This window comes from Phaethon aethereus, assembly GCF_964289735.1.
Source record: "Phaethon aethereus genome assembly, chromosome: 2".
NCBI lineage: Eukaryota > Metazoa > Chordata > Aves > Phaethontiformes > Phaethontidae > Phaethon > Phaethon aethereus.
In genome coordinates, this window is record NC_138582.1 from 166368561 (window position 1) to 166383761 (window position 15201).

Genomic DNA, 15201 nt, shown 5'->3' on the forward strand with positions numbered 1-15201 from the left:
TTGTCCTTGTGCTGGAGAATGTGCTTTAGCTTTCTGCTGCTCTGAAGGCTCCACTGGGGGAACTGGAAGGACTACACTGTTACTGACACAGAAGCAAACAAACTGTTGAGGTGCCTGAATAGAAAGGTTCTGATGGTTTGCTAGAAGCCAGGAATTTGGAAGTGACCATTCCATCTTTTACGACACATTTCTAACTACCAGCTTGTGTGATTCTAAGTTAGAGGACAAGCTTATGCTTAATAATACTTACTTAAGCTAACATAAAACAGATTTCAGCATTACTCTTACTGCACACACTAGAGGAACATCAGCAAAATGTGTGGTTCATCTTGTAAAGTTCTGCCTTACCTGTTCTTCCTTTTACGAGCAGGAAGAGCACTGAAAGTCGGAGCTAATGGCTTGAAAAAGGAACGTACTCAGCATCTTTGACATGTTAGAAAAGTTTAAATTTGTAACACAGACTGAAGTTCTTTGTCCTGGCTCTTGTTTTTGCACTTAATACAACTGGGTTCTTGCAATATCTTTCTTATCTGTTTATGATGATTGTTACTTGAAGGTCATGACTGGAAGGGGGTTGTGGCGATGAGGGTGTTGGTCTCTTCTCCCAAGTAACTAGTGATAGGACAAGAGGAAATGGCCTCAAGTTGCGCCAGGGGAGGTTTAGGTTGGATATTAGGAAAAATTTCTTCACTGAGAGGGTGGTCAGGCATTGGAACAGGCTGCCCAGGGAGGTGGTGGAGTCGCCATCCCTGGAAGTGTTCAAAAAACGTGTGGATGTGGCGCTTCAGGACATGGTTTAGGGGACATGGTGGTTCTGGATTAATGGTTGGACTTGATGATCTTAAAGGTCCTTTCCAACCTAGTGATTCTGTGATATTCTCATGTTCTGGTGCTGTAGCCTCCAGTGCTGTGGTGCTCCATTTTAGAGCACAAAGATCAAATCGTTTAGAGGGACAGCAGCACCTTCAAGGGTCCTTTTTTCACACTGAGGTTCCTGTGTATAAAATGACGTCTTGGTGTACTAGGCAGAAGGTGGCTATCATGCATCTTTTGTTCTCCTCCAGTGTGGCCTGCAGCCCCCTCCTCCCTACACACACTGCCTTTAACAAAAACCTTTTCTATGATGGGAGTGGAAAACTTAACAGGCTCAGAAGTGGGAATTTCAGTGACCTTTAGCTAAAGTAATACTAAAAGCATTTAAAGAGAAGTGTGAGTAAATGGGAACCATGTGGGGGGAAAGAATTAAGAGGAAGAAGGGTTCCTCCCTCTGTAGCTGAAGGGGATGTTCTCAATACCCAAGCATGATAAAACATGCAGGTTGGTAATTTTCCAAGGAGTCCAGGGGAAAGTTGGCTCTTCCCCTTTTCATGTAAGGCATTGAGCAAACAGCTGGGGGAATGCTGGCTCTTGCTTTTATTATGTGTCAGTGTCCATTTTAATGTCAAACAAATAAACAAGGCAAAACAAAAGCTGCTATTTAAGGTACAAACAGTCTTCAATTGTAATTTGAGGCATACTGTGATATGCAAAGGGGTTTTGGCCTGTTACAATAGCTGCTTTGCAATTTAAAACTAATTATTTTGCAGAGCCTGGTTCTGTGGGTAATGGTAAGCTTGTCACAGCAATAAAAGTAATATCACAGAATGAGGTTATGACTGTTTTCTTTAAAGTACCATGAGCTTTTTTTTCCCCCTCATAACTTAAAATTTCATTCTGCTAAAATTCCACTCAATATTAAAACAACTGAAGAGCTCAATGCTGACACATCTGCATCCAACCTGTTACCTTGACATTTGTCCCACAGCATCTTGCTTAAATTAAATACAGGTCTTCATACTTCCCATTGTATGTTCCTCGTCCCCTGAGCTGTAGCTTGCAAGGCTTCTCTCCCAGCATTCCTGTAATGGTCACGATAGTTTCATATTCAGTGTCACTCCTAAAATGCAGAGCAAAAAGGCAGTTCAGTTACAGCGAGATGCAATTCTGTGCTTAAGTTACTTTGCAGAGGAAAAAAGGGAGAATGGTGCCCTAAGACATAAACTGCTCCTAGTTGCAAGTACTGGTCTCCTCCATTAGTGTTGAGAGGGCAGGTGACAGTCACTTCAATAGTGTCGTCTCCCACAACTACATAGAGGATGTTCAAAAAGAATGCTCCAGTCTGTATTAACTATGTTTGGAAGAACAACTTGAGTGGCCTCCTACTTGTGAAATTTTGTTTTAGTTAAATAAATGAAGTTCTGCGGAGGGCTAGTGTTTGGGAGCAAATGCCTGCACTGCCTTGATGTGAACACTCCTCCCTGTGACAGAGAAAGTTTGAAACAGAAAAGTTTCTGTCCCCTCCAAACCTTAGCACAAGGGATAAAACTACCCTTGCTGTAAGTGGAAGTCTTACAGCATGACTTGCCTAAGGCTACCTAACACCCCTGAGACACTTCATCTGAAGGGCTTCGCTGTGTCCGAGATGGCTGTTGTAGAGGCCTGAGGTCAGAGCCTGTTCTGCCAGACAACTATTATTTTTTGCTTCTTACGCAAAATTCCCCTGCAGGAAGACCACTGATTTAGGGAGGTCAATTAAAATCACCTCACACCTTGCATATAATAATTTACTAATGCCACGCTAGTCCTGAGCTCTGCTGTGTTGGGAATTCTTCATCTGGAGCTTAAGCTGGCTGCTCTACAAGCAGTATCTTTGCTCTCCGGTACTTTCAGGCACGTTAAGTACTGTATCTGTCGTCAAATGAAAAGCAGCACTTCAGGCATATTCACAAGCACTGTAGAAAAATGTAGGCAGTAGGGAGCCTGGGGAGGTCTCTGGTCCACCGCACTGCTCAGAGCAGGGATGGCTTAGAGCAGCTGCTCAAGGCCTCATCGCACTCAGGTTTTGGAGGCTCAAGATCTCAAGGTGTGTTCCAGGGAGCGTGAAGTTAGGTCAGTAACCTGTCACCTGTAGGTTGCTGCTTGAAACTTCCGTCAGCAGTGTTCAGCATTCACTGAAATCACTGGGATAGACCCGTCTGTCTGAAACTTTCTGCCACCATCTGTCCGGCTCTGGAGCCCTCAGCGCAGGAGAGACATGGACCTGTTGAAGCAGGTCCAGAGGAGGCCACAGAAATGATCAGAGGGCTGGAACAGCTCTGCTGGGAGGACAGGCTGGGAGAGTTGGGGTTGTTCAGCCTGGAGAAGAGAAGGCTCCGGGGAGACCTTATTGCGGCTGCCAGGACTCAGAGGAGGCCTATACGAAAGATGGGGACAGACTTTTTAGCAGAGCCTGGTGCCATAGGACAAGGGGTAATGGTTTTAAACTAAAAAGGAGTAATTTTGACTAGATGGAAGGAAGAAATTTTGACCATGAGGGTAGTGAACCACTGGCCCAGGTTGCCCAGAGAGGTGGTAGATGCCACATCCCCGGAAACATCCCAGGTCAGGTTGGACGGGGCTCTGAGCAACCTGCTCTAGTTGAAGAAGTCCCTGGTCACTGCAGGGGGGTTGGACTAGATGGCCTTTAAAGGTCCCTTCCAACACAAACCATTCTATGATTCTATGTGATAACTTCCAAGAAAATAATTTGGAATGGAAGCTGAATTTTGCTACAGGAGTTGCATCTCCCTAATTAGAGCAAAGAAATTAAAGGCTTTGGGTCTTTGCCTCTTCCATTCACAACTAATTTCTAGCCTTGACAAAAGGTTATGACAAGATGTCCATAAACAAAACAGTATTAGACGCTTATAGGACAAAGTAATTTTCAACTGCTTGCTTCTGTTCTTTGCAGTCATCTGCCTGCAGCTCACATTATCTTTGCTGTGTAGAAAATGTCTGCACTGGAGGCAACAGAAATACATTGATTTTTTTTTTTTTCTTTCTCATCAAACATCGACACAACTGTTAGGCTAAACATTGGACCAGGCTAAGCAAAGGTAAAACAAATTGTATCACTGCACTGGAATAACATTTTGCTCTATTTGCTTCATCAGGAGGAACTCTGAATACATGTAGGGAAGTGAAGAAATTTAAAAAAGCTTCTTTTAGAGAGAAGCCACATAAACTATAATGAAGGATCCCTGAGACTGACTGAAAAACATGTTGCGCTTTCCTGCATGACAAACAGATCCTTTACTAGAATTCTGAGCTACTCCAGACACATTTCTCCCTCTGTCCTAATAAAATGCTGGACTCAACTGTCATATCAACCGCTACATTGATTTGCAGGCCTGAGATCTGCCCTCTGCTGAAGACATTGCCCGGAAGAGCGGGATTTTATCCAGTGGTACAGAGTCAGTGTGTCAAGCCAACTGTTGGAACAGCATGATTTCGAGTGGGTAAATCTAAAGTCTGAAATTCTGGGTGCCAATTCCAAAAGAAATCTCATATTTGGGAACAGTGTAGGGAACATGGTTATATGGAAAAATTACCAGCTGGAAGCCCAGGATCGGCAAGTGTTAGAAGCAAAACAAGCAGCCTGGTAACAGAAGAACTGAGCAGAATGGCGCTCTGCTTTCAGTGACGACTCACACCGTAAGTCGCGGCTTGCCAGGGAATAACAGCAAGATTTCAGTCCTGGTAACTGTACCTTGCAGTAAAGCTGATCTGCAAAACTTCCTTGGTAGGTGGGTCCCCTTCACGTGCCTCCAAAATGCCTTTAGTAGGGGAGACAGCAAACACTTCGAGGTCGTTCTGCCGTTCCTGTTCATCTGCAATAAAGGGGCAAATATCCAACAAAACAATACCAGACCCTTTGTATAAAGTTTATACAGCGTGTAGCACTCAAAACAATGCGCCTTCTTGCTAGCCAGCTAATGAATCATGTCTTGCACTTCAGAGGCTTCCTATGCATGTGGCCAGTTTCTGTTTTCATCCTCTAATCAAGGGGAGTGATCAATGGCCTCCACATCAAAATAAAAAGGCCCTGATCTTTCCTTTGAAGCCCATCTGTTGTTAATGTCATTAGGCAGAAGCTCAAACTGAACTCGTGAGGAGCTGCTGCTTCTTGTTGCCTCTTAGGATTATATTATAAATGAGCAAAGCATGTCCACTACTTGTGAGGGCTGATTCAATCTTTTGGTTAAAACTGGAGTAACTGCTGAAATCAGTAGAGATGGCTGGTGTTAAAAAAAAAAAAAAAAAGAAGAAAAAGCCCACATGAGTGAGAACAGAAGCAGATTTGATACATTTGCAGCCAAGATGATCATATATTGGCTATATATTTGAGTGAGTGATGCAGTCTTACTAAATAAAACCACTGAATAGTGAAACTATATAGCAAGGGAATCCAATTACAAAACCAGAATACCCAGCAGAGCAGTCCAGTAACTTCTACAGCCACTCCTGTTACACAGGAAGATGTGTTCAGTCTTGGTCTGTGCAACAAAGCAGGTCTTGAAATCAACCGTGTTGCAAGACAGCTCCAGAACTGGGACAGTGAGGTATGCTGTCACTGGGACCAGCTGCAAGACAGAGGAAAGGAGAAAAAAAAAAAACAACACCTTATTTTTGTAGTGCTTTAATAATATATGTTACAGCTGGATCATTCTTACCTCAAATACTGAATCAGAAGTTCTGTGTTCTTTTGTAATAGAGTCAATTCTCCATTCTACAGCTTTTGAATGAGTTAAGTTGTTGCTTGTTTTACTGTTTTGGGATAGGTTTTCAAACCAGACACTGTGGTCTTAATGAAGTAACAGAGAGTGAACATTCTGATTTGTTATTGGGGTTTTCCGTGGAGACGCAGACATTACAGCATCCTGTAGTCCCTTAGGACTGTATATGGCCCACTGTGAGTCATTTGATTGGTACAGATTGCCCAAGGTTATTACTAAATTGACTGTATCTTAGAGATGGTGCCTGGATCTTGCAGATCAGTCCTCAGAAATACCTGGTATTAAAAAAAAAATATGCCTGCAGTGTACTGTAACTGCTGAATACTTGGGGGTGTGGGGTTTATAGCTTTCCATCTGGAAGAGATCAGTCTTTAAATGTGTGTGAGCTGTGACCATACCACATGAGTTAGGAGACTTTCAAGAAGTGCTTGGGTACTGCAGGAGGCAACGCTTGGTGACTCAGTTGCTGGCATGTTCGCTGAGACAGCCCTGACCCCATGTCTCAGAGGGACATTGAGAGTCACACTGTGATTGGGTCTGGTAATGGTTTTAAACTAAAAGAAGGTAGACTTAGACTAAATATAAGCAAGAAACTTTTCACAATGAGGGTGGTGAAACACTGGCCCAGGTTGCCCAGAGAGGTGGCAGATGCCCCATCCCTGGAAACATCCCAGGTCAGGCTGGACGGGGCTCTGAGCAACCTGCTCTAGTTGAAGATGTCCCTGCTCACTGCAGGGGGGTTGGACTAGATGATGTTTAAAGGTCCCTTCCAACACAAACCATTCTATGATGCTATGATCTGTGCAAAGAACTGGGGTACGAGCACCAGGGTGCCGACCCAAAACCGCTCTGTCCATCTCAGAGTCACCTGCAATCTCAAGAGGGCTATCTCCTTTTGGAAATCTGTGGCCACCCACTTTAACTGGATGACACAAGTTACTCTAGAAGTGTATATCAAAGACAAGTAAATCCTAAGGCATGTTCGTTCTGAGTTAGAGATGCTGATAAAACATAGCCCTTTCTCAGGGCCCACAGATCCCATTCTGATCTTACCTGGGTAGTGCGGTTACTGTGTTCGATGACCAGATTTTGATTAAACTTCAGCTTTCTCTCTCCATTCGCAAACTGGAGCACTTGGAATCCAGGAAGCAGCTGGGTATCTGGCAAGTGTTGATACGTAAGTAACTCCGGAGTTGTGCGGAATGACACTTTCACCTGTGGGAATTGGAATGCAGATGACCATCACATAAGAAGACACTGTGTGCAGGAAATCCAAAGTAAACACTGCTCAAAAGCCCAGGAGCACATTTTCCCACTGGAACCCAAAGGTGTCATGCCAGCAACCAAATTCCCACTGGAACAAAGCATTTAATTAAAGAAAAAACACAGCTATTTCCTATGAACCCAGTACACAGAGATGGAGTGTAAAGATGAACAGCTAATCTCTGAACCACAGGGGAGAAACAGTCTCTAGCAAGACAAAGGTTCTAAATTCCCGAGGTTACAAATACCATATTCCCAAAGTGTCTTAAACACATAAGTCTTCTTTCTTCCCACACACGCAGAATTAAGCCATGTGTGTGTCTGTCAAAACGAACACTGAAAAACGAGAAGCACACTTCAGAACTGCAACTGTTACTCATTCTTTGCAACCCTAGCTAATTCGTGACTCCAAGACTTTGTTTCCTTTAATGCCATTGTGTACACCCAAAACGAACCAAATTTTTCTGTGTTTGCACTGCCTGCATCTAATTTAAGGAAATGAGGGACTGCAGTCCTTCGAAATCTTTTAATTTGTCCAGCATAAATATGGCTATTGATTTAGGTGAGCTCCAAAAACCACAGGGTTTTCTGCAGGAATTTGCAACAGGTCAGAGTTGATGACTTTCTGCATCAGGGCCACTGCAGAAAAGTATTTTGTACCCACAATAACAGGCAAAATTGCTGTAATTAGTATTTGCTAATATACCACTGTTTCCCCTGAAATTGGGAGATTTCTATACTGGCTGTGGTTTTCCTTGTGGTTCATCTGGGCCATGCTAACACACCAATTACTAAACTATCTATTCTGGCACAGGGTTATTATTTTTGAGCCTACCAACATGTTTTGCTGTGGATAAAGTACAAGTTGCGGTTGCTGTTCGTTTTCCTCCTTCTTGCTGTGGAATGTTTTGGTGCTCTTTTTGGGATCCGTGCTGGACAGGCTGAAGGGCGTAGACAGAAGGAGCCTGAAGTACAGAGGAACCTTAGTGCAATTGATGAGCTTCACACTCTGAGTCATTACTGAATCTGTCAAAACCTGGTGGAGAAATGATTCAAAACTGGTTAGTTTTAATTCCGTTGAGAGGTTTGTGCCAGTCTGTCTGGCCATTCAGCACCACCAGGGATCTGAAGGACTTTATCCCAAAGCAGCCCAGTAATTTTTTACTTGTGTTTTTCAAACTTTGAGTAAAATAGCAAAATAAAAATCATGTAAGACAGTTTAAAAGTCTTTGAATGTCAAGGATCACAGAAACTGACCACACTGCTTTAAGTGACTCATTCTGCTATCAGACCTTTATGTCCTGAAAATAGGTACTAATTTTTCTGTTTATGAACTCCTCTTCAAAAAGAAAGACATATAAAATAGTCATTGTCTAAGCTCAGCTTTGCTTATTCCTGGATAATAAGTACTTGTAGTCCTTTTGTCTTACCTATCTTGTTATGTGCAATATGGAAAATTGCAACATGAGGCTACAGGTGATAAAGATGTTCTGAATTCTTACAGTAGCACAGCGGTACAAACCAGCTGAATACATCACTGCATGAGATACTTACTCCTAGCAGAGACTGATCTGGTACGAGATCACTTGCCATTGAATAAAACACCATTTCTCTGTCATGATCGATGTCTACTTTTAACCTGCGTGTAAAGAATCAGAGCTGGTCAGAGTCCTGCCCTCCAGGCTGAGTCCTTCTGCGAGCGAACCAGCCGGCAGTGTGACAGTACTTACAGAGCATGCCTTATGAAAGCTTGCAAGTCTATTCGGAACGGTGGAGCTTCATAGCCATGTCTGCGACGCACTTTGTTAGGCACTGTCTTCGCAAGCTGACAACAAAATGAAAACAGAAATGATGTATAAAATGGTAGCATTAAAACCTGAAATCCTACTTTTAGCCCGAGAGGCTGTTAGCAAAAATAGGATTCTGCTTTGACAACACCTGTTTGTAAGACATGATGGCAACATGCAAGGAACAGCAAAAGCTAAGCAGTAGTTGAACTCTGGCTGCGGCTGGTTAATACAGACGCAGATGTTTCTTCCTCCAGGAGCTGGGAAAGTTAGGGGTGTTTTATTAAATATTCTATTCTCATTCATTCATTATACCTTGCACCTTTGCATGATTCATGTCAGAGAATCGCAGAGAAATTCATAAAACACTATTCAAGCCTCACATCAGCCTGTGAGCTGCACTTGCAGTTGCTGAAGAGGAAGCTTCCCAGAGGAGAGATACGCTGTCCAAATTCACACAGGAAGGTAGATGCAGAGCCAGGAACAGATCTCGGCAGTCCTGAGTCTCAGTCCCATTGTTAACTACTGCTATCAACAAAACCTGATGTTGTGACAGTGTTTCAAACCCTGGGCTTTTGTCTGGGATCTGCTGCACCAGACAATGTGAGAAGATGGTGACATTCCCACCCCGGAATGCTTCCAAGCTAAAAGGCAAATGCAACAAATGAAACAAATGGTGAAGCAAGGATGTACAGGACAGTTTATACAGACTGGCCAGGTACACAGCAACCTGTACGTAAATTACAGGAAAGGAAACGATTATTTTCTAGTCATCTTTAGCCTTGCTTACCTTTAGCCTTGCGAGAGCTTACCTTGTCGTCTAGGTTCATGAAACCCAGGACAAACCCTTTGCATTGCGCTTCAGGCACGGCCTCTGGCAGGACCCGTGGGGTGAAGGAGATGCAAACGGAGATGCTGCCACCTCCTGGAACCACCTGCAAGCCAGAGACAACTGCTGAGCAGTGCAGGGAGTTGCCTGGGATTGCACAAGCATCCTCAGCGCTCAGACGCTAGAACTTGAGTTGCACAAGCAGCATGAAATCTCCTGGGGATGGGCTACCCTCAGGCATGCACTAAAATGACATTTGACAACAAAACTGACTTGCTTCAGCTGCAAGTATCACTGTAGCCACTCTTGAGCATCAACAGAATCACAGACCAACTCCCTAAGTACACATACTTATGTAGGTATCTGTTTGTTTTTAAAAACACCCCATTTTGCCCAGTCTTACTCCACAGCTAACTCGGATGATTCTCCCACAACTGCCAGCACTCACCGATACAAGAAATATTTTTTTAAGAGTTACAAGTGTGTGAATTAAGAGCATTTTACACTTTGGTTTACTCTTGGGTATTTTTTTATTTTACGTGACAGCAGGGAATGTAACCAAATGCAGCTAACAGTGGATTTTCTGGGATTTACGGGTTGAACAGATTCTGCTTTCTTTAGGTGCCTTATGTACATTATGGTTAAATCCTGCTATTGCTGCAGAAAAACCTTTGCCATCTCCCTACAGAGCCAATTCATGTCTAGCTGAGTTTGTAAGCTCAGGGGCCGTGTGGTATGTACTGCTTTCAGGCTCATGCTGTGCAGACACAAACTCCCTGACTTATGTGATCACAGGGTGAAGTGTTTGGTCTTGCTGCACCTATGTTCAGCAGAAGCAAAACTAGCTCAGCTCTCCTTGCACTGCATTTCCCTGCTCAGAGTGGTGAGGAGTGTAAGAAAGCTCTGCCTAAGGTCTGCCAGGGCTAGAGCAGAGATAGTAAGCTCCATCATGTCCTACAACACTGCAGGGTCTGTGCATTGTGGTCACAGAGAGCTTAGTTGCTCAGACATGGACTTAAGCCAGGTCTGGCTAGCTGTGCTGCACAACACCTGAGCTAACAGACCTTCCTGGAGCGATAGTAGAAACAAGGAGAACATTTCTGCAGAGGAACACCTGAATGGCTCCATAGGCATCAACTCCATTCCACACGGGCCAGGCTCACTGCTGGCCACAACTGATAGAGGCTGTCTCCACGATGAGGCACTTGTTCATTTGAACTATCTCAGCCTCAGCTACCCCAGAGCTGACTGTAGGCTTTATTGCTTTGAGATGCCACTTCTGTAATTATTTCTTTTATGTAATCTTTAGCTCATTCTAACTTGTAACTGAACCCCTTTGGCAAAAAGCTTGCTAATATTTAAGAATCAAAATTGACCCATTGATATTTTGGGCAACACTGTCACTCATAGTTAGATCTTTCCACTGCTGTCTGCATTATCTTCTTCTTAAGGAATTGTGACACTGTGGCCCCTGTTTGTACCAGTTAGATTTGTGGGTTAAAACTGCTCATTCAAAAGAGTTGTCTATAGGACACCCCTTTCCCAGCAGCCTGCTTTCCAACTTGCCACACCTCCTTAACAAATCTACCCTGCTTAAATAACATGCTTCCAAAGCTTCAGGCTGGATGCCTCCCACTTAATGCCACACATTTCACAGAAGCAACCCAAGTGAGAAGCCCAGAGATGCCACTCTAGAGAGCTTAGCGCATCTGAACACCTAATTCCAGTCATCAGTTAACTGCTTAAACGTAGGTGGGACTCCTCCTGTTTTCTGTTGACTTTGCAAACTCTTCTCATGGACATCTTCAAGACTCCAAAGCCTCCCAGCCTACTGTTTCCCTGTTCAGTAGTCTCTACCCTAAACCAAAGCTATCCCATCCTCCTCCTCTGCCTCCTCTGTCCTCCAGAAAATATGCTAAACCTAAGCACAAAGAAAAAGTAAAAGCTTACTATCTGTCTTGGAGTAATGGAGTAGGGATTATCTGCAGGAATCCCTTCATGAGGTCGTATAAGTACAGAGACGATTTTCTGTATTGTAGGTTCTTCAGTGATGATTTCCTTCTCTTTGCTGTCAGAGCCTGAAGACTGCAGGGACACAAGGGTGGAGAATGGTTAAAACTGTTACGCTGCAAAGGAGGAATGCAAGTGAAGTGTACAGGGAACTGCTGCACTAGTCAGTAAGCATGGCCAGCTCCAGTTTCTGTCTTTCTGGCACAAAAGCTGGACATGTGGATGTGTACTGTACATTATTTATTTTCATGCATAGTTTCGGTCTACTGAAACTGCTCCTAAACTCCTTGGAAAATGTGCATGCTTGGGTCCTGTCCTACCAGGAGAAGCACTCAACCATAACATCGCTGCCCCATTATACAAACCAGCACTCTAGGGCAGTAATGTTCCCTCGCTGCACAAGAAAGGCTGGAGGTGTATTCAAAACAACTATGCCTTCTGAGCTGAAGCAGAGAAAATATGATTTCAGTATCTTTCCTGTAAAGCTTTTGCCAGAGAAAGATATGTATCCTGTACATATATATACATATTTGTTGATGTGACCTTTTCCCTGTCACTCCCAGCCCTTCAAGACAGTAAATTGCCATATTATAATCAAACTTCACGTGTAATAGATGCTACCATATTCTAACAGAGTAACAGAACAGATCTAACTTTATCACTGGGATAAATACCTCCATACCATTAGCTACAATCTGAATTTTGCATGTTAGATTCTGCACCCTGATTACAGCACACTGACACCATAAAGCACTCATGAGAAAAGTAAACCCCAATTAAGGAGTTTTAGTTATCACAACACTTTCATGTAAAAATGGCGTTATTTTTTCAATGACAGTATTTCAAAAAGTATCTCATCAGCTTCTTTTACAATTTTAAGAAAAGGAGAAGCTGAAGAACTATTTGCTTATAGTTCATTCTGGAAACTGATTGCTGATACCAATAGCAAGCTACCCATGTATTGCTTTTTGACTGTGAGAGGAGCTGACATTTCTTTTAACAATCTATCTCTTAGTTACAAGTTGTATCGTGTGTTATTGTTTTCAACCTTTCATGCCAAGAAACCCATCATGTATCTCAGCAGCGGTATAAAAAACAGACTAACAGCTGACCTCATCTGTGGTTTGAGAAGCTGGATAAATGCTTCCGCAGGGAATGACAGTTTGATCCAACTCTAACACAATCTCTGACTCTGAGGTGCTACCAACTGATGCAGTCTCAGTTTCATCCATGTCCTTAGGAGGAAAAGGGTCTCCAAATAACATCAACAGGTCCACCAGCTTTTTATCATCTTGCTCTTGGTTGTAAATTTCCCAGTCCAGGCGGATGTCTAAATCGAGAAGGAGAAAGGAAAATTCCTTCTGATCATTAAGAAGACTAACCGCTTAATTGGTATCAGAGAACCAGAATATCAAGTAACGAATTTGTGTCTAACAACTGGATTTGTATTAAAGCACATCTTAAGCTCTCCATGTTTGCTGTAAACTAAAATATTTAAGACTATGTGTGCTATGCTTTTATTATAGCTTGGACACTCTCTAGGTCCCAAACTATACTTTTAATAACATTCAAATAAATTATGAGTATTTTGTTTGTTAAGCAAATGTGTTTGGTGGCATTCAGAAAAAAAAAGAAAAACGGTGATTGACTTTTGAACTTCAAATCTCACTCAAGAGATAAAAAGACTAAACACAGTAGAGGAGATGATGCCCCTAAGAAGCAGGCAGCACATCTGATTGACTGACCAGGGTTAGTGCTGTGAGCGATTTACAAAAACAGGATGGAAAAATCCTGAATTCCCATCATTTCAATGAGCAAAACCCCAGACGTATCAGAATAGGATGTGCCGTTTCATAGTAACAACACACTGAGTCAATTACATATATTCTACTGCACTCTGGCTGGAGCTAACCTGCTTTACTGTTATGAAAAGCAAGCGAATATTCACGGCAGTAATGCCACAATGATAAATACTATTATGCATATAAAGACCTGACAACATGTATTATTGTTCTGTACTAGCTAAGTTAGAAAACAGCTTAGACACTCTCTTATGTACTAGTATTATTTTTACAAAAACTATCTCGATTAGGAAACAAGTAGGCCTGTTGTTAATAAAAATAGAAGGACCCATTAACATGTTAATTATCATAAGGAGCAGAATGCAAGTGTTGATGTCTGCTGTACAAAAGTCATTCTTACCAAAGGGAGTGGGATTGTTGAGCTGGACCCTCCGAAAGACAGGAGACCCTCCAGAGACATGAGTGCCAAACCTGAGGGGGGGAACCTTGCTATCAGTACATACAAAAAATAAAAGTGAACATCTGATATCATTGAAGATTTGTTTAAAAGTGGAAACCTATCTGGCTGCCCTGGTGGCAGCCTGTTAAGGGTGGCTATCAGGTAAAGCATGGCCTATACTGTGATGTACAATATTGCTTTATTTAATCAGTCTCTTTTTCCCAGTTTTCTTAGCTGTCTCAGATGTTTCAGGGTAAACACGTGAAGTCAGCTTTTGTGGAACACTCTGGCAGTGGCAGCAAATGGCTACACAGCAGTAGAGTGACCTGTGTCAGACGCAGATTTCCAGGTGTAAAAGGGTTTTTTTTTATGGTGGATAGCGAAATCCATTTTCTATGCCCCGTCACAGAGCTAACATTGCAAATGCTCCTGGCTGCAGTATGATACACAACACTAACTCCTCTGAAGTCAGAAAGAAAGAGTCATGCTGCATGGCAGCTGGCTGAGTGTGTAGTGCTGTGGTCCCCATAAACCAACGCTTACCCCCACCCAGATGTGCAGATGCAACTTGCTGTATGAGAAGGCTTAAACCTTCCTCTGCCCCTATTTACCTTGGGGCTGCATTTCTCCCAGTCCAGGTAAAGGGACAGGGGGAAATGAACTGTGGATGATAAGGAGAACTGCCACCGTGCAGCAGTGTCCACCTCCACCGAATCAGACGAGGCTGGACTGGGTGACCACCTGCGACTGCAAGCCCAGAACAGCAATTGCTGGTAAACCTGAGAAGGCTTGTATGCAGATTCTTTTCTAATTATGCTGGCAGAGACAAATGTATTGGTGTTACAGAAGCAGGTACTGTACTTTGACAGTCGCTTTGCTGACCTTCTCATGATATCATGACAAGATGGGAACATGTGTGTATGTTGGCTGTAGTCTAATGGTATTTAATTCTCCGACTTCTCTGACGGTATTTTGCGCTATACCTGATTATGGGTCGCTCTGTTTGTGGTCCTGTCATCTGTAGGAAGATTGGACAGCCTTTCACAGTCATTTGCATAGGAATTAATTTAGGTTGTAAGTCTCCCACCTATTAAAAATGAATTTTTGCTATCAAAATCAAGATAAAACTTTAGTTCTCTGGGTTACAAAATTGTGTTTTGAAAACTGGTTGGATTTTCAAATATTTTTGACTGGTTTCTTTTGACAGCATCTAATTCATATGCTAACAAAAGCTCTTCTCAGCAGGAGAATGCAATACCTCATACATTCATCAGCCTTCCTGCAGCTTTTCCATACAACACAATATATTGTATTGATAGAGCAGAGCAGTGCACTGGCCAGCTACTAAACAGATTTTATAAATATAAACTGCTCCACTCATTTTAAAGGCACATGAAAACTTCCCAAGGGATAAATATGTTACCTCAAAACTAAACTACGCACTGTAAGAGCAAACAATCACTCCAAACAATCTATT

At 42.8% G+C, this 15201-nt stretch overlaps 1 protein-coding gene across 1 annotated transcript in view; it reads right to left on the reverse strand.

Moving 5' to 3' along the window:
• Positions 1-1812: 1812 nt before the first annotated feature.
• The window catches only part of DLEC1 (DLEC1 cilia and flagella associated protein), a gene marked incomplete at both ends in the record, with an annotated part of 41371 nt that continues 27982 nt past the window's right edge, over positions 1813-15201 (reverse strand). The window contains 12 exons of the mRNA XM_082014965.1: positions 1813-1936; positions 4568-4688; positions 5288-5441; positions 6648-6809; positions 7693-7893; positions 8412-8496; positions 8588-8682; positions 9457-9579; positions 11424-11558; positions 12596-12813; positions 13686-13756; positions 14708-14811. Coding sequence (XP_081871091.1) covers positions 1813-1936; positions 4568-4688; positions 5288-5441; positions 6648-6809; positions 7693-7893; positions 8412-8496; positions 8588-8682; positions 9457-9579; positions 11424-11558; positions 12596-12813; positions 13686-13756; positions 14708-14811 — 1593 coding nt within the window. The remainder of the gene's footprint in view (positions 1937-4567; positions 4689-5287; positions 5442-6647; positions 6810-7692; positions 7894-8411; positions 8497-8587; positions 8683-9456; positions 9580-11423; positions 11559-12595; positions 12814-13685; positions 13757-14707; positions 14812-15201) is intronic.